Genomic DNA, 25,980 nt, shown 5'->3' on the forward strand with positions numbered 1-25,980 from the left:
CCACCTCAGCAGCCAAAGCTGCCGGCAGAAGAGACCCCTGTTCCTCCACGGCCTTCAACCTTAGAGGCTGAGTCTGGCGGGGAAGGAGCCGGAGCCCCTCTGGTCGGGGCTGCTTCTAACTGGGGGAAGAATCTGGGCAAGAAGGGACCAGGCTTTTGACCAAACGGATTTTGTTTATTTCTGCTACTGAGGTATCAGGTTTGGAGAACAAAGTCTTGCAACACCCAAAGGGGAAAAAAAAGACAGATACACAGGCAACATTTGAGTCCTTCTGGAATAGAACACAAGTCGCTGAATTTCCTGCTCTAAAGGCACCTTTGAAGCATGAAAACCAAAATGAGGAAAGAGGCTGGAAAAGGAGGCAAGAGGGGAGGCAGGCGGTTGGGCCCCGCTGCCTGCTGGGCCGGAGGGCCGCAGAGGAAGGGGCTTTCACAGGGAGCAAACACAGGGAACAGGTGCAATTTGCAGATAGGATGGGGGGGGTCTTCCTCTTTTTTTGCATATTCTAATTCTACTATTTACAAAATTCTGATCCAGGGAGCCTGTCAGTGACAGCTGGAGTTGGGGGGAGTTCGCCAGTGTCCTTATCCAGGGAATGGAACAGGGATAAGGGAAGTTAAGGTTTATTTGGGGGGGGAGGATGAGGTGGTCTTCAGAATGGCAGGGATCGGGGGCCGGGAGAGCCCTTGGCCCAATGCTCACATGGCAGTCTCGGCATGGAGGGGCTGTCATTAAAGTGGAATCTCACAGGGTGTGTTGTCTTCTCCCAGTCACGGTCTAATTTACCTTTGGGGGTCCGGATGAGACCCTAGAGTCTCTGCACTGGGGTAATGAAGTAATATATCTCTTTTCCCATCTTCCACCCACCCCCGGAAACAACCCATCTTCATAAGGGATGGCAAACCCCCAAAGGGACATTTCCTACCCATAGAACTACCCAGCCCTGTCCTTGGTGTTGGGTTTACAGTCACTGACCAGTGAATACCCCCCTCCAAGCCCCAGTCCGTAGGCTGGCAATAGCTGAGAAGCCATTTTGGGTGAGATCGGAGTGGAGCCTAATGGCTCAGCTTCAGGGGAGGGACGGTCGTGAGCAAAGGGGATTTCTACACAAGAGTTCTAATATGGAGCTGTCCCAAAAAACTAAGGGTAACTTGGGCACTGGACGGCCTGGAATAGTCGGCCACGGAAGGACAAGGAGAAAACCTCAGCTCTGAACCCAGGCCGAGGCTTCTGGAGGGGTCGGGAGAACATCCCCGGGGCAGCTTTGGGGTCCCTGGAAATCCTTCCTTCCAAAGGATGTGGGAGTGGTCCCCAGATCTCTGCCGAGCCCACGGATGGGGCTGCTCCCTTCTCCATCCCCTGGTCTCCAACCCTCGTGTAGCTTGGAATGGGAGAGCCGACTCTGAGATTCGGGGATTCGGCAGCAGAGACCAGCAGAAGCCCCAAGGCTGGAGATGCCCAGTGGGCGAAGGTGGGCCTTTCATCCTGCCCCTACGTCCAGTCTGTCCCAGTAGAAAGAGAAGAGATGCTTTTGTTTATCCCCAGGGACCTTCGGTTGTCTGATCTAGTCATGGGGGATAGGATTTGGAGCCAGAAAGAGCCCTCGGAGATCATCAAGAAGAACCTCCTCATTTTATACATGAGAAGACACTGAGGGCTATCAAGATCACACAGGTAAGGAAGAAGACCAGGCTTTGACCTCTAGAGTCTCCTGCCTCCAAATCCAGGTTCTTCCCACACTATCACTGCTGCTCCTGAGTCCTCAAAGTCTAGACCAGCTCCTTTCCTCTTTTGGGGAGTCTCAGGTACCTACTCACGTCCAGAGAGATCTCTCAGGGGGAAAGCCGGCGGCTACACGGCGGTCCCAGCTGTCGGGGTCAAGGGCGGCTCCAATTCTAGGCCAGGGGCTGGTTGGGACGTGAAAACTCACTGAGCCAGGGCGGGCTAAGCTGCCCGAGCCAGGAGTGGGCCCTCTGGGGACGGGGAGAGGGCACCCCCTCTAGTAGACGAAAAAGACAAACCAAAAAGTAAAATCTCCCCATGGGCCCCTGTGCCAGGGAAGCCCAGGCAGGTCACCCCAGCCCTGACATCCTGCGCCCAGGGACGGCGGGGCTCCTAGGCCTTCTTGGCTCTCCGGCCCACTTGGTAATAGTAGTAAATGCTGACGAGGATGAAGATGAGGCGGCTGGCAAGGAGGAACAGCGCCCCTGAGGAGACGTGCCCGTTCTCTGCCAGGGTGGCGGTGGTGACTGAAAGAAACAATGGGAAGGAGAGGCTGAGACTTGGGCATGCTCCCCCCTCCGAGCTCCCCCTTCTCTCACCTCATGAACCCGCCCTCATCCCCTCCTCCCTGCCTCGCCTCCAGCCTCTCTCAGCCACCCAACAGTGAAGACACTTTCCTGAAGCTCAGGACTAACCGGCTCCTTTCAAGAAGCTCTGGTGACTCCTGCCAGCAGCGATCTGCCTCTGGCAGAAAATACCCCCCAACCCGGCTCCTCCCAGAGCTTCTTGCGCCCTGTTCCCCTTCACCAGCTGGCCCCAATGCCATCCTCTTCGCCCCCTCCCCACCATATCCCTTAGAAGCCCTAAAACTTTCAGCCCAATCCTTATACAGCCTTTCCTCAACCTCCCCAGCTCTCCTTGCCCTCTGCTCACATCACTCCTTGCCATATCTGTCTGTCAGATCACATGTGGCCCCATAGGAGGCAGGAGTCCTTAAGTTTTTGTCCTTGTATCTCCAGCAATAATATAGTACACAACAGGTGCTTAATAAATGCTTGTTGATTAATACCAATAGCCAGCATTTATGTGAATAAATCTGTTTATAAAACACTTTATATATGTATGTATGCTTATCTTGAATGGGATAATTATATATAATGCTACTCACCTCGAACTCAGGAGCAGAATGAGACCTATTTTTTGGCTATGGCCAATGAAGCATCTGTTTTTTTGACTGCCTATGTGTTACAGATTTGTTTTTAATTTCTTTTTCCCAACAGTAGGGGACATATTTGTCAATTGAAAAGAAAGTGATTTCATTTGATCCTCACAACAACCCTATGAGTTGGGTGTTATTATTTTCCCCATTTTACAGATGAGAAGGCTGAGGCTGAGAAGTTAAGTGACTCATCCAGGGTATAGATCAGGGGCAAGCTTTAAATTGGGCCTCCCTCACGCCAAATCTAGGGTTCTATCTACTTTGGCACCCAGTTGTCTCTAAGAATGAAGAGAGAAGAGGATCAATGACCATGGCAGAGGAATGGAAAGGGTTCTTAGAAAAATCAGGGTTCATCAGGGGGGTGTGAAGACTGGCTCGGGGACCAAAGAGACCCAGGGATCGGGGTCCACCCAAACCCCTACTCCCTTCCCCAGAGTGCCCCTCTAAGTCTAAGCAAATGAGAATAAAGACCGAACAAACAAGATTCTACCACGAATCCTCATCCAGCCCCAGAGGTTCTAAGGGGACGAGGGATGGTGGGAACACCCCGCCCACCTGTCCTGGGCTGATGGGATGACCAGCTGCTGCTTGGTGAGAAGGATACAACCCATCGTCGAGTCAGTGAGAAAACCGGATTTGGAGTGAAAAACCTTGCCCTCAAGTCCTCTCTCCCTTACTAACCGCCTCTCTGGCCCTCAGCTTTCTCATCTGCCAAATGGGAATATTGGATTAAAAGGTCTTCTAAGGTGTCCCTTCTAGCAACTCACCTAAGAACTGCACCCCAAAATAGCAGGCCTCGGTGAGCAGGGTCCAGCGGATGATGACCTTCTCGGCCGTGTAGAGGGCATTCCACATGATGAGAGAGATGCCTGAGGCGGAGGGAGAGAGCGGGCTGAGGGCCCTCCCAGATTCCCCAAGAGCCAGTCCTTCCCTCCGTCCTCCCCAAAGGGCAGACTCTGTTAAGCCTCCTCGCACCCCGGCACAAGCTACTTATGGGAAGGATAATCAGGGTGGAGATAAAGGGGAGCCTGCAGGGACAGAGGACCTCTCCCGTCCCCATCCGCCCCCGAGTCCCTAAGAGCTGGGAGGGAGCTCCAGAGCCATCCGGCTTTCCCGGCTCCGAAACCCTCCCTGTTAGGGTTTTTCCCGGGGCTCTGCTCTCTGGTGCAGGTCTGTTCTTCCTACCCAAGTGGTTCTAAACGCTTCCTTGTGGCCTTAATTAAGCACGCCTCTTCCTCTCTGTGTTCCTCAGTGTCCCCCTCTGAGAATATGATCTCCACTGCCTTCCCTTTACCAGCTGTTTAGCTCCTGAAAGACGGCGATAAATCCCTCCAGATCTCCTTCACTCACTTTAAAATGAAGAGCTGGACTCGGTGGTCCTTAAGCTTACTGAGTTTATTTATATTAAATATATATATAGTTAAGAAGGTATTTATGTGTATTTTAAAATAGTCGAGTAGAGTCCTTTAAGGTTTGAAATATTCTCTCACAACCAGCTTGGGAGTTTCTATTCTCTAGATGAGGAAACTGAGGCAGACAGATGTCAAGTGACTCGCAAAGGTTCATGCATCTAGTAAGTGCCTGAAGTAAGGGGAGATAAGGTCGTCTTGACCCCCAGGTAGAGTTCTATTCACAGCCTCCCCGGCCATAGTGGAAGACGGGAAGATTCAGAGACTTTTCTAAGGCAGCTCGCTTCCCTTTTTCAGCCTCGGTTTCCCCATTTGTAAAATGATGTGAACGCTCACAGCCCCTACGTCATGAGGATGCTGTTTATAAAGGGCTTTGTAAACCCCAACGTACTCCAGGAAATTAAGCGAGTTTCATTAAATGATGGTGATAATGAGGAAAATAATGACTCTGACTCTGATGATGATGATGATGACTCTGATGATGACTCTGATGATGACGATGATGATGACGATGATGATGATGATGATGATGATGATGATGATGATGATGATGATGATGATACTATTTTGGGTCAATGCCATGATGGGCTGCTATCTTCAGTTTTGCCACAAGGTGGCACCCCAGGTTCAAGGGAGCCACTCAAGGGATTGACCACCATGTTCAGCATCTACAGCTAGAGACCATTTACTACAGCCCCTTTATTTTACAGATGGGGAAACCGAGTCGGAAAGTGACGTCCCCCGGATGATAAGTTCTGGGGTGTTTTGATTCTGGAACCAACGCCTTTTCTCCATCGCCCCAAGCCGCTTTCTGGGGTTCCAGCCCTCCCACCCCACAGGTTGGATCACTGAGACCTGGAGATGTGAAGGGATTTCCCAAGTGCCCACAGATGGACTTGCCCCAAGTCTGGAAGAAGGGAGGACAAAGGGTAAGGGCAGACCCACACCAGTCCAGGGCGGCGGCGCTTCCCTTTGTTACTCAGAGGCTCTTTCCCGCCCTGGTGGAATCAGTGACCCTTCAGGAAGGGAAGGTCCCCCTCTGGGTCCCAGACGGAGCTCCCCCCAACCCCCTCCCTACTCACTGAGGAGCGCCCCTCCATAGAGACGGATTGGAGTTTTGCTGTTCACCTCGGCTCCATCGAAGACCGCGTCGAACAACTGATCGGGAAAGGCGAGGGCCTGGAAGGAGAGGTGGGGGGCCTTGGCGAAGGGAAGGCTGGGAGAGCCCCCCGAAGAAATCCGACCTCCCAGGGCAAAACCCAGGCAGCAGCGACTGGACCATGGATTCAGAGCCGGAAGATCTTTAAAGCCAACTCCCTCACTTTACAGATGAGGAAACTGAGGCTCAGGGATTGGAAGCCGTCAGCCAAGATCGGACAGTGTCAGAAGCAGGACGGAAGCCTAAATCCTCTGACTCCAGAGCCAGTGGTTTCTCACCATTTTGTGCTCCCCCCCATACCAGGAGCAAGTGGGAAGTGGGAGACGGTGGGTTTTATGAAGGGAGAGGGGGAGGGAATAGTTGTCTGCCATTCAGGAAACAGGGTGGGGCCCAATGGGGCAAAGAATGGTCTGGTCCCTTGGGTGCCCTCCGTAAGTTCCTTGAGGACAGGAACAGGTTCCTCTCTGTGTGGTCAGGTACAGCTGGCTGAGCCATTCTGGGTTTATTATAAGTAGCGTGAGGCAGAGACCACCGAGTGTCCCCAACTGGGTCTGGGGGAGAGTTGAGCAAACCCTCTTGGGCAAATTGGCAGAAGAACCGAGGGAGGCAGAGCGGGGGAGGGAAGGAGGGTATGAGCTGTGGTCTTTCTTACCATGATGGCAACCCCAGAAAAGAGCACAGCCGACACAAACTGCCAGACCCTGGAGAGAAAACGTGGATTATAGCCCGGAATAGCCCCCTCCCTCCCGCTGCCCTCCCTCCCCAGGGGCAAAGGGAGCACCCCATCCCTTGCTCCCCACCAAGACTCCTCTGCAGGCCTGAGAGAGAAATCAAGGGTATGGGAGAGAACAACAGAGCTAAGGGTCAAAGAACCTCTGACTAGGGGTCAGAGGGCAAGATCCAGCTCTGGCCAGATCAGGGAAACCAAGGCTGGAACGGGTAGACATTGTCTGGCTGGGGCCTCCTCTGCTCTCCACCTTCTCCCCTCCCCTTCCCTTTCTCTTTCCACAGGCTGGGGGACACTGGCAGGGAAATGGGGAAGAGAGGAGACACTCTACGCCACTCACCTGAGTCCCAAAGGCTCCCGGACAGCAAACTTGATTTCGTTTCCCAGCACTTGGCTGATCTGCCATTGAGAAAGAGAAGGTGAAAATGGGGGTGGGGGGAGATGCAGAGGGGTCATTGAGACCCTCAAGGCAGGGAGGGCTCTAGTCCTCTGCAGAAGGAACTGGCAGCTCCCCTCTTACTCAACTCCCGATATACATGAACAGCCAAACCATTAATCAGCCAGCATTTATTAAGCAGCTGTTATGTGTCAGGTACTGTGCCGGACTCTAGATATAATACAAATATAAAATAGTCCCTGCCCTCAAAGGACTGCAATATATTCACAGATACATGTGTGCTTTCTCTCTGTGTCTCTCTCTCTCTCTCTGTGTGTGTCTCTGTCTCTCTATCTCTCTCTGTCTCTCTCTAACTCTGTCTGTCTCTCTTTTTCTCTGTGTCTCTCTATCTCTCTCTGTCTCTGTCTCTCTCTCTTTCTCTCTCTCTGTCTCTCTCTTCTCTCTCTAACTCTCTGTCTGTCTCTCTTTTTCTCTCTCTGTCTGTCTCTCTCTATCTCTCTCTGTCTCTCTCTTTCTCTCTCTAACTTTCTGTCTGTCTCTCCTTTCTCTCTCTCTGTGTCTCTCTATCTCTCTCTGTCTCTCTCTTTCTCTGTGTCTCTCTATCTCTCTCTGTCTCTGTCTCTCTATTCTCTCTCTGTGTCTCTGTCTCTCTCTCTCTGTCTCTCTCTTTCTCTCTCTAACTCTGTCTGTCTCTCCCTTTCTCTCTCTCTGTCTCTCTCTCTCTCTCTCTCTCTCTCTCTCTCTCTCTGTCTCTCTCTCTCTGTCTCTCTCTCTCTCTCTCTCTCTCTCTCTCTTTCTTTCTGTCTGTCTCTGTCTCCCTCTATACACACAGACACACAGAGTCATATGTACATAGACACACATTTTTTATATCTATATAAATACATGCATATGTGTATATACGCACTATATACATATGTTTGTGTATGTGTGTATACACCTATACATATACATATATGTGTGTGTATATATAGATACATAGGTATGGAGAGAGAAGACAGGGTGCAGTTTGGGGGAAGGCGCTGGCTGGGGGAAGGTGAGGGGAGATGGAACAGTTTTGCTGGGTCTTGAAGGAAATGAGGAACTCCAAGAAGCAGCGATGATTCCGGGCAGGGGGGACAGCACAGAGCGGGGGACGGAGTGCTCCAGGAGGACCATAGGGTCCCGGTGGGATCGCCCTTGAAGGCCAGGGATGTGTAATGAGACTGGAGAAGCAGGAAGCCCGGGGGAGAAGGGCTTGGAGTGCCAGGCAGACACGGGCAGGCCTGGGCCTTAGGGGCCACCGGGGCAGAACGGATTGGAATAGGGAATGGCGAAGCAGGGAGACCGCAGTCATAGTCGGCGTGAAGGCGGCTCCCCAACGTCCCGCCCTGATACTCAGACTCAGGGAGACTCCCCCACATCTATGGCCCTGCTTTCTCTCTGGAAAGGCAGCATTTGATCTGGAGCCAAGGGAACGGCTTCAGTCCTGACTCGGCCAGCCTCACCTGGGTGACCTCCAGCAGATCCCGTTTCCTTACCGGGGTCTCCAGCTAAAAGCCGGGGGGTCACACTGGACGGCTCTCCAGCAGCCCTTCCGATTATTGTTGTGTTTGCCGAAGTGAATCGGGAGGGCTGTGCGAGGTCACCTTTTGCCCTGTTTCACTTGAACAATGATTCCATCCAAGCCATTGGACTGGCTGCCAAGTGAGCAGACTCTCTTGGCCACAGGACGCTCCCCAAGTCTCTCCGAGCTCTGCTGAGCTCCCCCGCCATCCCCTTTCCTTCTTATAATGATACAAACGTGTCCATTGTGCGCTAGGCTTTATCGGGAGCTTTTACCACCAATAAGCCTGTGGAGAGAAAAATCTTCCTTCCCGGAGCTTTCCTCCCTCCCTGATCTTCTCCTCCCCCCATTCTCCATCCCAGTCTCTCCAGAGGCCAGTAGAGGGGAGATGGGAACCCAAGGTAGCTCTCTTGCCTTGTTTTGGCAGAGGGGTAACTGAGCTAACACAAACAAGAAGTCCCTTAAGAGGATGATAAGAAGGGGAAAGGGGGAGAGCCCCATGCCCTTTCCCTTAGCATAGGCTGGGGAAGACAAAATTGGAGAATGAGCCTTCTTACTCCATCCTCATGGGGTAGCCCACTGAAGCTTCCTGTAACCTGTTCAGAAAGTCATCTGATTAACTGCATTCAGACCTAGAAGGGATTGTCCAATCCAAGTCCCCCATTTACCAGTGAGAAAACTGAGGTCCAGAGAGGGAACTTGCCCCATGTTACCCACAGGATATCAGAACTGGAATGCAAGCCAGGGTCGGTTGCCATTTGCTGTGTGCTCAGTACTCTGTTACCTCTCAGTATTCTGATTCATAAAATGGATCTCCACAGCTCATGGAGAGCGAGCTTTGCTGGCAGAGGGGACCCACATTTATCTTTATCCACTCTATCCACTGTGCCAACTAGCTGCCCCCAATCCAAAAATATCTTGATGGGCTAACTCAATGGGCAGAACCAATATGATGAAAATTTGTAGGGATAAAGGTACAGTCTTATACTGCATTTCAAAAACATCGATCTCACAAATACAAGATGGAGGAGAAGATAGTGGAAAAACCATGCAGGGATTTTAGTAGACTTCAAGCTCAAGTTAACAGTGGAATACTCAAATAATCCCTTCTATTTGGAAGTTCTTTCCAAGGACGGAAACCATAAGCTACCGGTGACTTTCTAGACAGTCCAACCTGTTCACCCATGTGATTTAGGTTGATGTTTAGTTGTTTTCCAGTCATTTGCACTTCTTTGTGACCCATTTGGAGAGAGTGCCATCATAAGGAATTCCTTTTCTCCTTTGGGAAAGATCAGCCAGTTATCAAGACCCCTTGATCACAATCCTGCAGGACTGTGATGGAGAGGAGCTGTCTCCTTGAATCCCTACATAGGAATCTTGGAACTGGATCCCCTCTCCCTCCCTCTTTCTTTGCCCTTCTTGTTTTCCCTTTCCTTTGTATCCACCAGTTAATCTGACTGTCCCAGGCAAAACCTGTGCTCCTCGAAGAAGGCTCCTCACCTTGGAACGGTGCACTTCTCCATCATCATCCTCTCCTCCCACCCCAAGGATCTTTCGGGTCTTCAGGCGGCTCACCAGGTCCGTCTGGCTGTGCTTTTTCATGAGGGGTGGAGGTTGTTTGGCCGCCATCTTGGTCACTGGGACCTGAGGACTGACTTCAGAAGAGCTGTAAAGAGAGAGAGGTGCCTTTAGTGCGAGCCTTCTGGGATGGTCCCAGATCCTATCCTGGGACCTGACCCATAACCCATAGTGATACTGTTCCCAGGACAGCTCACGGCGTTGGACAATGAGCTCATAGGCCACGAGGCAATGTCTCCCATTGGCTGCCCTACAAGGTCAAGAATAACAAGGTTCCCACCCACCCCAACATTTAGGAGAAGGGCTTTGGTGACCAAGGAGAGATGAGTTTGAATAGAAGCCAAACCATATTAATAGTTCACATTCATTCTCCCAGTGCCATCCAGTTCCCAAAGGACTCTTCCCACTGCCATGCTGTGGGGTAAGGAGAGTCATTTGCAAGTAATTTTAATGCCATTTCAGGATAAGGAAACAGAGCCCTGGATCTGTAAAGAGCTTTGCCCAAAGAAAGGGCCATCCGGAGGGGATCCAGGTCTTCTGTCTACAAAATCAGAGCTCCCGGGGTCAGAATCTCAAAATCCCAAAGCACTCCAGACACCTTGGAGTCCAAACCCCACTTGGGTCCCCAGGAAACCTCCCACACTGCCTCTCCGGAGATGGACGGGAGAGGAGCGGGGATAATAAGCTTGATTGTCACCTGGCAGAAGCTTCTCCTCCCCTGGGCTGGGCCAGCTGCTGGCACCCTGATGTGAGGGTTCTGTTAGCCAAGATCCCTCGTTCCGAATCCACAGAGACAACATGAACTAATTCAATTCGGTCTCAGTCTATTCCAGTCTATAAATATTTGTGTAAGCTTCTTATAGGCAAAATTCACATCCACGTAAAACCCTGAGAGTTTAAAAAAAAAGGTACTTTTCTCCTGTCAACCTATGGGGGCTACATGCTGGAAGCATCATTATGTCCACTTTCTAGGGGAGAGATTTAAAGTATGTGCCGTTCTGTTTAACTCAACTCAATTCTGTCTCCAAGTTCTAGCATTATTCCTACTTTACACTCTACCTAAAGCTCTCCTACAAGAATCAGGGATGTGGGGACCCTTGTTCGAATGGAGAAACTGAGGCACAAAAGAGAGTAACAGAATCTGGTGTGGATTGGGAAACCAAGGCCAGGCTCATTCACCTCTCTGTTCTGAATGCATCCCGCCCTTCTCCTTTGGGTCTAGGCTAAATCCCACCCATTTCTCAGGTTTCAGTCAAGTCCTGTTCCTCAGTGAAGTCGTTCCTGTCTGCCAGTTTCCAATTATCTCCTCTTTTCTAGTTCTTTTTCTACAGTTCTCTTCCACAGTTGAGGACTTAGGATCATGGATTTATTGCCAGGAGGAAATTCAGAAGCCATCTACTTCAGCCTCCTCATCTTAGAAATGAGGAAACTGAGACTCAAGGGGGTAAGTAACCCTGATCAGGGTCACAAAGTCTATCGATAAGCATTTATCAAAGAACTCTTATTATGCTACACATTTGAAGAAAGATCTTCTGTTCTAATGCTCTAACATGAGAGCTTAACTAGATACATTTAAGATAGATACATAGTAGATGAGATAAATACATAGTAGATGAGAAGGGAAGAGGGACAAGTGTTTATTAAGTACCTACTATGTGCCTGAAGCTTAACAAATACTATATCATTTGAGCCTCTAACATTATGAAGTAGTTATTATTAACCTAATTTTGTACTTAGGGAAACCGAGGTAGGTACAAATACTATCCCATTTGAGCCTCTAACATTATGAAGTAGTTATTATTAACCTAATTTTGCACTTAGGGAAACCGAGGTAGGTACAAATACTATCCCATTTGAGCCTCTAACATTATGAAGTAGTTATTATTAACCCAATTTTGCACTTAGGGAAACTGAGGTAGATAAAATACTATCCCATTTGATCTTCACAACCCTATGAAGTAGTTTTTATTAATCATCCAATTTTACACTCAGGGAAACTGAGGCAGGTACAAATACTATCTCATTTGAGCCTCTAACATATGAAGTAGTTATTATTAACCCAATTTTGCACTTAGGGAAACTGAGGTAGATAAAATATTATCCCATTTGATCCTCACAACCCTATGAGGTCATGGTTAGTATTAATGCAGTTTTGCACTTAGGGAAACTGAGGCAATTACTTGTCTGGGATTTGCTAGGAGGTTACTGAAGCCAGATTTGAATTCAGATCTTTCTGGCTTGGAGTCTAATGCTCTACTCACTGCATCACTCAGTTGATATAGAAACACATATAGACTAAGACAGCAACTTTTTTTTTTCAGGTACTAAATCCACAGGGCAGCTCTAAAAGTAATTCCTCGCTATACTTCAGGTGATGTGGGCATGGGGAGCATCACTACCCAGTCCAAGAACTAGAGAGGTGAGCTTCTCTACACCTCCCAAAACCTTCTCAAGTAGGGAGCCCAGGAATACATAGTGAGAATATGGAGTCAGAGGACCTGTATTCAAATCCTCTCTCTTCTATGTAGACTTTGGACAAGTGACTTAACCTTCCTGTACCTCAGTTTCCTCATGTGTTCAAAAAAATAAGGGGACTGGACGAGTTGGCCCCTTGGGTTTCCTTTCAGATCTAGATCTGTGTTCTTTAATCCTCGTCATAAAAAGTCTATTCCCTATATAGAAAGTGGAGTGATGTTGTAGAAAGATTCATGAGTTGGAAGGTAGGAAACCTGGGCTTGAACTTTCACCTTGCTATGGATTGGCTGTGGGACCGTAGGCAAAAAGCTTAACTTCTCGGAGCTCCTGTTTTCTTGTGGGAGAAGAAGAGGTTGGGCTAGCTGCTCTCTCAGCTCCCAGTTCTCTAGTGCTGAGGTTTCCTGGGCGTCTTTGGTGCCCAGGAGACTGTGTTTAAAGCAAAATTCTTCCCTGCTCCCCTTCAGTGGGGCACGTGGTCACAGCATTTCAACCAACCCACCCTCATTTTCTCTGTTGGTCTAAATATACGCTATAATTAAACCTGCCACCCACTGCTGGTGTTCCCGATGGCAGCTGCCCACGGGGGGTTGGGGGGGGGGCTGATGATCCAGCAGAGAGGAGAGGCGCCCATGCTGTCTGGGAAGGCTTTGTGAAACCTCATCCAAGCTCCCACCCCTCCTCCTCCTGCGTTCTGCGGAGAGCAACCGTTTCCTTCTGCTCAGGCTTTGGGGCTTTGGGGGTGTCCCAACTCTAATCCCACAGGTCAGTGGGCTAGGAGAGAAAGGAGGAGCCTCGTGAGAGAGCCCCACGCCCCAAACGGGCCTTGCCAAGCCTCTTCTCCAGCCCTCTCTAAAGCAAAGAGTCCGGGTTCCAGTCCTGTCCAGAGAGCCAATCTCTCCATCTGGAAGCACTTTTGTCACTGAAACACATGGACATCTACAAGGATTGTCCCCTTCCCCTTCCCTCTCCACACACACACAAAGCTGAACCAGCACCCTGATTCAGTCACTCACTACTCTCTGAGCCTCGGTTTGGAAAAGAAAAAGGATGAACTAGATTATCTGGAGCATCCCTTTCCAGCTCCGACATTCCACATTCTAAGCTCCCTCTAGCTCTGACGTTCTATGTTCTAAGGTCTCTCCCAGTTCTCATAGTCATAGTCTAAGGTCTCTCTATCTCTGACATTCTATGTTCTAAGATCTAAGCTCTCTCTTGGTTTTATATTCATATTCTAAGGTCCCTGACATCCTATGTTCTAAGGTCTCTCTTAGTTCTGATCATCTGTGTTCCAAGCTTCCTCCCAGCTCCGACGTTCAAGGTTCAGGCTTCACGTTCTGCTCTCGCTCTCTGCGATTCTGAGGCGCACCTGACTCTGTAGCTCCGTGCGGATGGCCCCCTCCCTGGTCCAGAGAGTCCCTGCGTGCTCCCTTCTCCCTGCCGGTGATTCAAGACTCTTCCTGAAAGCAGGAAAGGCCCGGAGGAGGAGCCAGCCCTTCTCTCTGGAGCCATGTTTACACAGAGAAGTCCCAGTTGGGGGGGAGGACTGCAGCTCTCCATCAGCTGGGAGGAGGGGGGAGAGACAGGAGGAGCGGGAGCCGAGGCATCGAGGTGTGCAGCGGGGGAGGGGCAGCAGAGCTGCCCGGTCTCCCCGGGACTCACGTTCTGCTTTTCAAGAGTCAGAGCACAGGAAGTCTGCGGAACGTCATCTCGGTGGAAATGCGGCTGGCGGGCCCAGCCACACCGCGATTTCCTGCCTGCCAGGAGCCACAGGTCCTCTCCCTGGCACCAGGGAGGGAGGGCTGGGGCGGAGAGCTGGCTCACCTCCCTCACAGCCTTCCCCCTACCCAGAGGTCATGGAGAGAGTGGGGCAAGAGACAGAGATCAAGAGAGAGAGACAGAGAGAGGGAGTCAGAGAGAGACAGAGACAGACAGACAGGGACCGAGAGAAAGACAGACAGATAGACAGATATAGAAAGAGACAGAGACAGAGACAGAGAGTCAGAGAGAGACAGAGACAGAGACAGACAGAAGACAGACAGGGACAGAGACAGACAGACAGACAGACACAGAAAGAGACAGAGACAGAGAGAGAGCCAGAGGGACAGAGAGAGAGAGAGAGAGAATCAGAGAGAGACAGAGACAGAGACAGACAGACAGACAGGGACAGAGAGAGAGACAGACACAGAGAGAGACAGAGACAGAGAGAGAGCCAGAGGGACAGAGAGAGAGAGAGAGAATCAGAGAGAGACAGAGACAGAGACAGACAGACAGACAGACAGGGACAGAGAGAGAGAGACAGACACAGAGAGAGACAGAGACAAAAAGACAAAGAAAGACAAAAACAGAGAGAGGGAGAAAAGGAGAGGGAAAGAGAGTGGGGAGGGAAAGGTGGGAGGAGGGAGAGGAAGAGACAGACTCTCCATACCTGAATGCAACAATCAGAGATGATTCAGGTCTCAGATCTCTGTACCTGGTGATGCTGGGATGCCGCCTGATTTGGAGACAGGAAGCCCTAAGTTCCAACCCTGTTTCAGAAGCTTGCTTACTAACTGTACTTCCTAGCTGGGGTCTCTGCCCTCAATTTTCTCATCTGCAAAACAGGGATAACAAAACCACTTCCTTCACAGGGTTGTGAGACTTCAGCTGAGACAATCTCTACTGCCTAACGCACCGCATCAAGTCATGAGTCCTGTTCCGGGAGGGCTTGGGCAGCTTGGGGCTGGGGGAGAAGAGGCCATGACATCAAAGCCAGCTCATTGTAACAGAAGTTAATCAGTGCTGGTTGATTGAGCGATCACAATAAATCAGGGTGACTGGGTGGTGAGTGGGCTGCTGTTAGCCGGGGGTCCCACCGCTGAGATTCAGACCCACATGCCATCGGGGAGCATTTGGATCCCTCCAGGACATGGCACTGGCTTTGCCTAATGGTGGAGTAACTGCCATCAGAAAGGGTTTTCCCAAAAGCCTCGCTGCTCCTGAGACAGCAAAGAGACTAGTGGCCATCCTAAGGCCTGTGGGAGAATGCAGAGTGTAGCCGAGGACTGGCCCCAGCCTTTGCCGTCCCTTTCCATGTTGTTCTGACAGTGGGTGTCTCCAGATCCTCCCCAACTCCAATAGTTCATGTTCTAGGTCCCTTCCAGCTCTGCCCTTCTACATTCTAAGGTTCTTACCACTTCTGTTATTCAACAGGGGCAGAGCCTCTGACATCATCTCCCATGGTGTTCCTTTGGAAAAGATGAAGAGATGTACTTGGGAGACTGCCACTGGCGGGTGACTTCAGACTGGTAAGATTATGGCTTATGAGGGGCAGCTGAAGGAACCCACTATGTCTGTCCTGGGGAAGGGAAGCATTGTGGGGGGGGGAGACCATTAGATGACCCCCAGGAGTCCTTTCTAAATCTAGAGATGGGATGTTGTCGTTCAGTTCATCTCTTCTTGACCTCATTTGGCAAAGACACTGGAGTGGTTGACCGTTTCCTTCTCCAGGTCATTTTACAAATGAGGAAACTGAGGCAAACAGGGTGAAGTGACTTGTCCAGGATCACACAGCTAGGAAGTGTCTGAAGCTGGACTCGAACTCACGGAGTCTTCCCGTACTCTGTGCACTATGACACCCTCTAGTGGCTCTCTGTACATGACACCTCTGGGTTTAAACCCAGGCTCTCCCACTTGCTGTAATCTTGGACTTGTAATGGATCAAAGCCTCATTTAGATAAGACTTTAAAGAAAAGTGGCTAAGTAGAGTAAGTGCTGAATTTGGAGTCAAGGACTTGCCCTGAGCCTGGGCAAGTCACTTAACTAAGTCTACTCCTGTGTTAAATGAAAAAGGGAGAGAGGAGAGAAAAGGAGGTAGGGAGGGGGAGAGAGAAAAGGAGAGGAGAGGAGAAGAGAGGGGAGGGGAGCGGAAGAGAAAGGAAGGAAGGGGAGGAGGGAAGAGGAGAGGGGAGAAAAAAGGAGCGAAGAGAGGGAAGAGGAAATAGCAATAGTTATCTTTAAGATTTGCAGAGTACTTTACAAATATTATCTCATTTTAGCCTCATGAGGAAGTAGGTGATGAAATTTCAGGTCCAGATCACACACAACTTCCAAACAAAACAACCTCTGGGCAAATCATCTCACTCTTTCTAAACTCCATTGTCCCAAACTGTAAAAATGGAGAGAAATAAATGAGGTGATCTCTAAAGTCTCTTCTAGTCTTAAACTCGAGGATATAAATAAAAATGAGTAAATCAGGGTCCGTAGCCTTCAGGTTTACAATCCAGCAGGAAGAGTAGACTAGATTACAGGGGAAGCAACAAACCAAGAATGCTGAAGTGTCCATTGGGTAGAAGATTGGTGAAGTGAACAATGGCGGCCTCTGGGACTTTCAGAATAGGAGAGTGCATGTGGAGCATTCACCGATTTTTGTTTTTGTTTTCTCTCACCGAGCTCCCATCCCATCCCCATCAGGCAACACCTACTTATCTCCTTAGTGTCCAGACTCCCCCACGAAGAGTTTCCTGAGACTCAGCAGGATTAGAAATGTATAGGATCTTAGTAAGTGTGTCAGATGGTATTTGAACCTAGTTTTTTTTTAATTTCCTGATCCCAGGGTTAGCATTCTATCTATAGATCCCACTTCCTCCCTGATCACAAATATAAATATTTGCAAAGATCTGTAGCTGGATTTAGAGCTCATCTATTCCAATTTTCTCCTTTTATAAACTGGGAAAACATAGTTGGAGACCACTTATCAGACATTTTATAATAGGGATTATTTTCATGTTCTATCTATCCAGGGATTCCTATCCCTTCTTGTGTGTCCCAGACCCCTTTTGAGGTGTGGGCTATGGACCCTTTCCAAGAATAATCACTTCAAATGACTATAAAAGACACGGATTTACAAAGGAAACACATTATATTGAAACAATGCTCTCCGAGGGCCACTAGGGGATGCCATAGTACACAAAGCACCAAGTCGGTAGTCAGGAAGACTCATCTTCCTGAGTTCAAATCCAACCTCAGACACTTTCTAGTTGGGCAAATCACTTCACTCTTTTTGCCTCGGTTTCCTCATCTATAAAACGAGCTGGAGAAGTCAGGGTCTGACCACTCCAGTATCTCTGTCAAGAAAACCTTACATGGAGTCACAAAGAATTGGACACGACTGAACAACAACAAAATAGCTATCCAAAAATGTCAAAAATCAAGTTCATGGACCTCAGCTAAAGATTCTTACTGGATCACCACTGGGTCCCTTCCAACTCTCAGAATTTGTGATCAAGTCCGTTCCTCTCTTTTTATGGGAGAGAGGGGAGAAGGCAGTAAAATGATTCACCTAAGATCATACATCTAGCAACCTTAGAAGAAAAAGTCTAGGGAGATTTGGGGAAGGGGGATAACTTTGAATTGGGAATGAGAAGGCGGAAAGTACAGGTAAAGAATCCCAGCCTTGCTTCCACAATATACCAAAAGAAAACACACACCCGGGTGTCCAAGCCACAAGTCCTTCTGTCTCCATCTCCCCTCCCCCATCCTTTTTCTCCCTCTCCTCTTGCCCAATGAGAAATCTCTTCCCTTCTGAGTGACAGCAGCTTTGTTTCCACAGTAACCGACCAAGTCATATTTCTGCTTCCCTAGCTGGGGAGGATGGGAGAACGCAGGAGTCAAATGAGGAAGAAGGAAAGGGAAGTGAAAGGAGAGAGGAAAAGAGAGATGGAAGGAGGGGAAAAGGGGGGATGGTCCAGGGGAAAGGGCTAAGCTTCTGACAGGGCTGCCTTTGCCTGTCTAGGTGTTTTGGGGTGGATTTTTCCCCACCTTCCAGGGATTTAAGAAGGATTTCCCCTACCTTCCAAAAGAGCCAAATTCCTGAAAAGGATCCATGTTTTCCTCCAAGACTCTTGATGTTAAAAGCTGGAAGGTGTATTTGGGGAAGGGGACCGCTCTGATTCTTCTCATCATATGTATTAAAAAGCTGCCTTGAAGGATGTGTTTGTATAGGGGGGATACACCCCCTCCCCAAAAGCCCCAAATTGAGATACTTTAATATGTAGTTCCTCAAACTCCAAACTCATCAGTCCCATGCCCAACAGTAACAAAAACCCAGGTCCTACAATCAGCAGCAGCCATTTCTGTTCAATGATTTCAGTGCATCCTTCCCGGGCACCCCGACCCTCACCCCTGCCCAGCCAACATCTCCTCTGTTGCTCAGAGCTAAAGGGTTTATCTCCAGGAGGGATCCCCAATATACCAACTTACTATCAGTCTTTATCACAATAGCCCAGATCAGAGTTGATAGGCTGAGACAGTCAGCTCAAGAAAGACTCAGGTTCAAAGCTATTTCTGACACTTCTTAGTTGGGTGACCTGAATAAATCACAACTCTAAGCTTCATTTGTTCATCCATGAGATCTCATAGGCTTTTCTAAGAATGAAACATTTGCTTTGCAAATGGCGAAGTGCCATTTAAACATCAGATTATTGTTGTTATTAGCTAGAGGGGCAGCATAACAGAGTATAGTGGACATGGAACTTGGAATCCAGAAGCTCTGGATTCAAATTTAGCCTCATCTGCGTAAACATGAGGATGTCTCTTTACTGCTGTCTGCCTTGGTTCGGTTCAAATGAAGACTTTGGACTCAATGGCCAACTCTAAACCTAGGCTCCTAAGAAATGGACCATCTAGTAATTGATAAGAATGTTTGATTTCATGCCCATTATCTCACTCACTCCTCACAACAGGCTGGTGATATAACTCCATTTAACATTTGGGGAAACTGAGGCTTGCAGAGACAAAACGAGAGAGAGAGAGAGAGAGAGAGAGAGAGAGAGAGAGAGAGAGAGAGAGAGAGAGAAGTATCTGCCTCTCACAGCTAGCAATGGCTCATATAAGCCCCAGACCCTTTCCACTTAAGCAAGATATTAGCCTTGGTACCACGAGGACCTCTCCTCCTATGCAGTCATTATGATTCTGTAATTGCTTTCTGTATGTAAATCTCATCTTTCCCCTTCTGAGGAAGTATGACTGGGTCATACTTAGGATCATGGAACCATATATTCCTTTCTACAGATGAGGAGAGGGAATGGAGGACAATCACCAGCAATAAATGGAGCCGAGAGATGAAGAGAATTGTGGGAATAACAGCAAAGGATCCAGTGTTACCAGAACAGAGAGTTCATAGAGAGGAGATAAATGTAAGCAGACGAGAAAGGGAGAAAGGGGTCAAGCAATGAGGGCCATTGAGTGCCAGGGAAAGGATGCTCTATTTAACCCTAGAGGTAATAGGGAACCACTGGAGTAGGAGTAGGAAGGGGTCTCCAAAGTTCTCTTTGGCATTTTTCTAGAAAGGCTCTCTAGAGCTCAGTTTCTTTAGCAGCACACTAGGATATGTAACCCTGTGGGTCCCATTTCACTGTACTGCTTGCCATGAGACTCCAAAGAGAAAATGCCCGGAAGCTGGTTTGTACTACAAGGCAGTACAAACTACTGTCCCTTCTCCAACCCAAGACCGAGTTTCCATGGGGCTATGTTTGAGGGCAGTCAAGGCTAAATTACTGTAAACAAAACTTTCCCTGTCTTTCCTTTTCCCCCTTCCCTAGGCTACCAAGGTCTCTGTTGTTGATACTGAGCCAAATATACAAGATAAATAAGCCTTGTCTGAAATGGAAAGGGCCAGAGGAAAAGAGGCAGAGTCCTTGCAGAGCTGGGGAACTTGTCCATAAAACAGGAGGGAACAGTCAGGGGAGGGACTGGGCTGGGGAACCCCTCTTTCTCCAGTCCAGAAATTCTGAACTTGGGATCTGTGAGCTTCTAAAGATATATATATAGATAGATAGATAGATAGATAGATAGATAGATAGATAGATAGAGATAGAGATAGAGATAGAGATAGAGATATAGAATTGTATTTCAATATAATAATCAATGTCCCTTGTACTGTACTCCTTTGTATTTTATTTGATGATTTAAAAACATGATTATGAGAAAAAGTCCATAGGTTTTGCCAGAGTGCCAAAAGATCCAGGACACAAAAAAGGCTATGATCCTCTGATCTAGTCCAGTTCACTTCTAGCTGATATATCCTACAGATCTATTAGTGCATTGGAGAGAGAACTGGAGTTAGGAAAACCTGAGTTCAAATCCAGTCTCAGACTGAATAGTCTCGTACTGAATAGTTGTATGACTATGGGTAAGTCAGCTTTCTGTTCTGTAAAACGGATATCCCAGTTGTCATAAGGATAAAAAGAGACTTTTTTTTTTGTAAAGCACAATTTAAATGCTTTGAAATTTAAAAATTTAAATTGCTGTGAAATGCTAGCTATTATCCATCTTCCACTGGAGAATCCTCTTCCAGAAAAATAGGTGTCCTTTTTAGAAGACAAACTAGCTGACTTAAATGTCAGCTTTTTCTGTTTTCTTTCTCTCTCCAATGAAGCCAAAAGGGGAGAATAAAGAGGGAAAAGCAAAAGGTTTGAATGTTACCCTCTCTGGATCTCAGTTTCTATATTTGGAAAACTAATGGGTTGAATTATATTGCCTCTTAGATCCCCACAGGGAAGATCATGAATTAGAAGGGTATTGCGGAGGGGAGTAGTGTCACAATGGCACAGTGTCATAGTCACTGGCTTTGGAATCCAAGGATCTGGATTCAAATCCCACCTCCGTGTCACTTACTTCCTCTGTGACCTTAGACATCATGCCTCAATCTTTTCATTTGTAAAATTAAGGATCTTGAATCATACTAGGGGCTTCTGAGGTCCCCCTCCAATTCTGTAATCCCTAGAGAACTGGCTTAAGGAAACAAAAAGTCTAGGTTGGAATTCTGCCTCTGTCTATTCCTGGATAACTCTGGGTAATCACTTTTCCTATGTGGGACTCAGTTTCCTCATCTATAAAATAAAGAGGCTGGACTAGTTGGTCTATGATGTTCCCTTTAGCTCTAGAATGGGAATGCTTTGGGTTGGAAAAGGGAGCTAGAATGAGCAGGAGATGCCCATTTAGAATGGGGAATCACTAGCCTCATGACCCTGGATAAATCACTTTCCTCCAGAAAGGTGGAGACAGAGAGAGAAAGTGGGATTCAGGAAAGAGAGAGAGAGAGAGAGAGAGAGAGAGAGAGAGAGAGAGAGAGAGAGAGAGAGAGAGAAAGAGAGAGAGAGAGAGAGAAGAGAGAGAGAGAGACAAAGAGAAAAAGAGAGAGAGAGAGAGAGAGAGAGAGAGAGAGAGAGAGAGAGAGACAAAGAGAAAAAGAGAGAGAGAGAGAGAGAGAGAGAGAGAGAGAGAGAGAGAGAGAGAGAGAGAGATTAAATATACAGCCTTCCCATGAGACGGCTAGGGATTGGGTTGACCAAGACTATTTCAGGAAAGGCTACCTTCCCACTCCCACAAACACCCTCTCCCAATCTCCTTTTAGAGTCAAGAGCTGAATCTGATTCATAATTCTTCTTACTTTTCAATGGACTGTGTCCCAACCACCAAGTCCCCAAATCAGAGCATTCCAGTCTCGAGCCCCTAGAGGGCAGCTGATGCCATCAGAATGGAGTTGCCTGCTTTGAGAGAGGGAAGGGAAAGAGGGAAGAGAACTTGGAATTTCCAAGTTCATCTCTCTCCTGGAACTTTGAGAGGAAAGGAAGGGGCTGGAGAGAGAAGCATCCAAGAAAGTCTTAGGACCTTTAGACAATGAGAAATATGCAGAAAGACATAAATGGAAAGAGAGAGAGAAAGAGAGAGAGGAGAGAGAGAGAGAGAGAGAGAGAGAGAGAGAGAGAGAGAGAGAGAGAGAGAGAGAGAATGAGAGAGAGATGGGGGTGGTAGTAAAATGGGTATCCATGCCCAGAATGATGAGGAAATGGAATCCCAGCGAGGCGAGGCTTGTCCCAGCCCACACAGGCAGTACATTCAGACTCAGGGCTCTGGATTCCATCTACAATGGCAAGTTTTGCTTTTCCCCAGGGCTAGTCCCGAGACTGTCATTGCCGAGTTCTCACTCCCCAGGTGCCCCCTACGGCCCTTTCAAGGCAGGCCTATCTGTTTCCTTGCCTCAGTCTCTCCATTTTACAAGACAGAATCAGGAATGCCATCATTTTAAAGGAGGGCTGCTAGTTTAATGGACATGTCACCAACTAAAAGTCTGAGGAGTCACTGCGGGGAGTTGAGGGGGTAAATTTCCCAGGAAGAGTTTACCTCTGGACCCTGGAGACAATATGATAGGGCAGAAATCATGCTAGGCTCCCAGTCAGGAAGACAAGGGATAAATCTCAGCTCTGACACTTCCTGAGATTCCCTGGAAGGCGGGGCTCCCATTTCCAATATTCTAGGGACTCGGAGCTATTATTTACAAAGCGGGGGAGAAAATGCCAAGAATTTAAGGTTCTTTAAGTGCTGTCTCCATCCGGAAACCTTACCTGATTTGCTCCCTGGCTAATGGCTTCTCCCCCTAATTACATTGCGAGGAGTTTGTATATCTTTTCTCTTTCTGAGTCTGTATTTTCCCTCGTAAGAGACAAGCTCCCTGAGGACAGGGGCTGCAGTTTGGGGGGGGGGGGTCTTTGTATCCACAGAATCTACCATAATGTTTATCTCTTAGTAAATTTCGAATAGGCTTGGATCGCATGGGATGGAGACAGAAGAAAGGGATGACAGCGTCTTGGCTGGTTCATAAATCCTTCATTGAAAGCCCTAGTAGTTCACTGGGCAAATGCCAAGTTCCTTCTCCCTAGAAATGCAGTCAGTCAGTCAACAAACATTGATTAAACACCTACTTTTTCCACACTGTCAGATTCTAGGAAGGTCTAGTCTTATCCTGTAACACATCCTGATCCCCGGAGAAGGGAGCTGATCATCTCTACCATGAATGTCCTCAGGGGCTCTTAACATGTCCATGAACATGTTTAAAAAAATGTTTTTAAATAACTTTCCCAATAGAATTTGTTTCCTTTGTTCCTTCCTATATAATGTATTTAGTACATTTAAAAATAGCCGTTTGAACAAGGGTCCACAGGCTTCCTCCGACTCCCAAAGGGGCTCACAGCCGCACCAGAGGAGGCCCCCATCCCCCCCCCTCAGTGCCACAAGGACACCCCTCCGGACCAAGGAGAAAATGGCCAAGTTTGCGGCCTCACAAGTTGTTGTCATCTGAGGCATTGTCCCTCTACCTCCCTCCCTTCCCCCCCACCCCCTGCGTCCCCACTCCTTGGATGGAGAGTCTCGGGGGAGGTGGGGACACAGGTGATGGTCCCCTAATTTTAGGACCTGGCGGGAGGAGGGGGGAGATCGCCACTCTTCTCTGGACTCTTCTTCGGGGACCCCTACTGAAAGAAGGGATGCCAAAAGAGGCTGGGGGGACGGGAAAAGTTTGTTTTGGGGGAAGCTTTGGGGCTCTGGGCCCGGGCTCTGGGCTGACAGAGCCCCGGATCGCATCTCTGCGCTAGGGGCACTTGGCCAAGTCTCCCGCTTCCGTCTCTGTGCTCCCCGGTCCCCCTCTTTCCCGGCTCCCTGGCGCACACACCAAAGCCCGCCTCCCTCCGTGGGTTCTTCCCGTCAGCCAAAAAAGCTGCCTGCGCAACTACTCCACTGCTACAACCGACAGAGGGATTCCCGGAGCTCCGAGGAGGCGCAGACAGCGGCGCTCGGCGGCCGAAGCAAGGCCGAGCTTGCTCGGCTGCGGAGCTTCCCAGAAGCGCCCCTGCCCGCCCGCCCCCGCGCAAGAGCCCCGGGCAAGCCAGACGCCGGCCCCCGCGCACGAGCCCGAGGCAAGCCAGACGCCGGCCCCCGCCGGCTCCCGGGGGCTGCTGCGCGTCCGCCGCTACCCACGGAGGACTGACCCGCCGGAGCGTCGCTCGGTGTCGCCGGCTATCAGGGCTCCAGGCCCGCACGTCTGCCTGCCCGTCGGAGTGCTCCCGGCTCGCCAGGGCTCCCCGGTGTCTCCTTCCCGGGGTACTTACCGTGGAACTCCGGGGCCGCAAGGCTCGGGGGAAATCATCGGCTCCAGGGCTGGCTCGGGTCTTCTTGGGTCGTCTGGACCATTTTCTTGCATCCCCGGCCTGACTAAATCCCCAAATCACCCTCCCCGAAACTGCGTGGCTCTCGGGTTCGGACAATATGTAGGCGCAGAGACTCTCTCAGCCGGTCCCTTCCTCCACCGAGCTAGTGGCGAGACCCGGAGGAAGGAAGGGATGAAGGAAGAGATGAAGGAAGGGAGGGACCCCAACCTCAGAACTTCTTTCTCAGCAGCCTTGAAGGTCCCAGTATATGCAGCTGCAAGGGACCCCAGAGCGCTCTTCCTCCGGCTCCTGATCTGACAGATGAGGATGCTCGGGGTGAGAGAGGAGAAGGAATGGACCAGAAGTCCCACAGCTCGTCAGTGACAGAGCTGGAACTCTAATCCCAGATCACGTTCCCTGACTACAAGGCATAGGAGGCAGAGCTGGAAGGGACCTTAGAGCTCTGGTCCAGCCCCCTCGTTTGATGGATGGGGAAACTGAGGTTTCGAGGAGAAAGGGGGAGGGAGGATAGAGACAGACAGGGGGAGACAGAGAGATAGAAGCAGAGTGACTCAGAGACAAAGAGACAGACAGGAGAGAGAGAGAGAGAGAGAGAGAGAGAGAGAGAGAGAGAGAGAGAGAGAGAGAGAGAGAGAGAGAGAGAGAGAGAGAAGAGACGAGACTCACTTGCAGAGACAAAACAAAAAAGAGACAAGAACTAGGGAGAGACAGAAAGAAACGGGGAAGGCACAAAGAGTAGACACCAGAGTGTGTTACATCCCACAAGAAACCACTGACAGTGAGGGCTTTTTAAGAGACGGAACCCCTTAGAGCTAGATACGGAGGGGGAGGGGAGAAGGTCCCGAACTCCTCTTCCCGGCTGGCAGCTCACATCCCCACCCCCCACCCCTCCAGCGGCAGAGGCAGAGAGCAGAGACGCAGCCAGCCCCCCATCCCCTTCTGCCCCCCTCCTGGAGCGCCCCGGTACTTTCCGCAGGAGTTCCTGCCGCACGCAGACAGCCGGGTCCGGAGAAGCAGCTGTCCTGGCGGAGGAGGAGAGGAAGGGGACGCGGGGGTGGGCCGGGGGTGCCAAGTCGTGGCCAGCCCGGGGAGGAAGGAGAAGAGGCGGAAGAAGCGGCTCCTTACCCCGCTGGGGCATCGTCGGCGGGGCCGAGCAGAGGCTGCATGGGGCTTCCGGCGGGCGGCGGCGCGGGCCGCTGGAGCGGGGAACGGACACTGGCGCGGGCGCGGGCGCGGGGCCGCTTCACATGGCGGGGCCGGCTCTGGGGCCGGGACCCGAGGAGTCGGGGCACAACAAACTGAGTCCTGCGAGCGCAGCGCCCTGCGTGACGGAGCTGAGCCGCCAGCCAGCGGCCAGAGCTGGTCCCTCCTCTCCATTACCATATTAAACCAATCGCGCTCCCTAAGAGATGTCACCTCCCACGCGCTGGGCTGCCTGGCTCGGGAGGCGTCTGCAGGCGCTAAGGGAGCGAGCTAGCGGGGGAACTAGGGAGCCAGGACTCGGCGAGGGAGGGAGGGAGGGAGGGAGGGAGGAAAGGAGGGAGTGCGAGGGAGCAGGTCCGAGCCCCGGGGCCCGGAGGCTCCCCGCTCTCTCGCTCCCCTCTTCCCTCCCACCCCATCTCCCCGGGGCGCTGACCTGCCTCCGGGTCCCCCGGGCCCGTCTTCCTGAGCTCTCCCAGCTTTCTGGGCCACTCACCACTTCCTAGCAAAACTAGCGACGAGGCGCCTGGGGAAAACCTAGAAAGAGAAAGAGCGGACTTGGGGCAT

General features: G+C 50.0%; 1 protein-coding gene across 2 annotated transcripts; it reads right to left on the reverse strand.

Moving 5' to 3' along the window:
* Positions 1 to 153: 153 nt before the first annotated feature.
* On the reverse strand, positions 154 to 25,598 carry TP53I11 (tumor protein p53 inducible protein 11). Of its 2 annotated transcripts, none has more exons than XM_051966197.1 (7): positions 25,339 to 25,598; positions 9,680 to 9,845; positions 6,577 to 6,635; positions 6,162 to 6,210; positions 5,433 to 5,529; positions 3,709 to 3,810; positions 154 to 2,249 (listed from the first exon to the last, which is right to left on the reverse strand). In XM_051966197.1, exons 1-7 carry the CDS (start codon positions 25,377 to 25,379, stop codon positions 2,116 to 2,118), a joined length of 648 nt encoding a protein of 215 aa, XP_051822157.1. In that variant the 5' UTR covers positions 25,380 to 25,598; the 3' UTR covers positions 154 to 2,115. The 2 variants fall into 2 exon arrangements, with proteins under 2 accessions (XP_051822157.1, XP_051822156.1); XM_051966196.1 differs by lacking the exon at positions 25,339 to 25,598 and adding an exon at positions 24,154 to 24,790.
* Positions 25,599 to 25,980: the final 382 nt, after the last annotated feature.

This window comes from Antechinus flavipes, chromosome 6, assembly GCF_016432865.1.
Source record: "Antechinus flavipes isolate AdamAnt ecotype Samford, QLD, Australia chromosome 6, AdamAnt_v2, whole genome shotgun sequence".
NCBI lineage: Eukaryota > Metazoa > Chordata > Mammalia > Dasyuromorphia > Dasyuridae > Antechinus > Antechinus flavipes.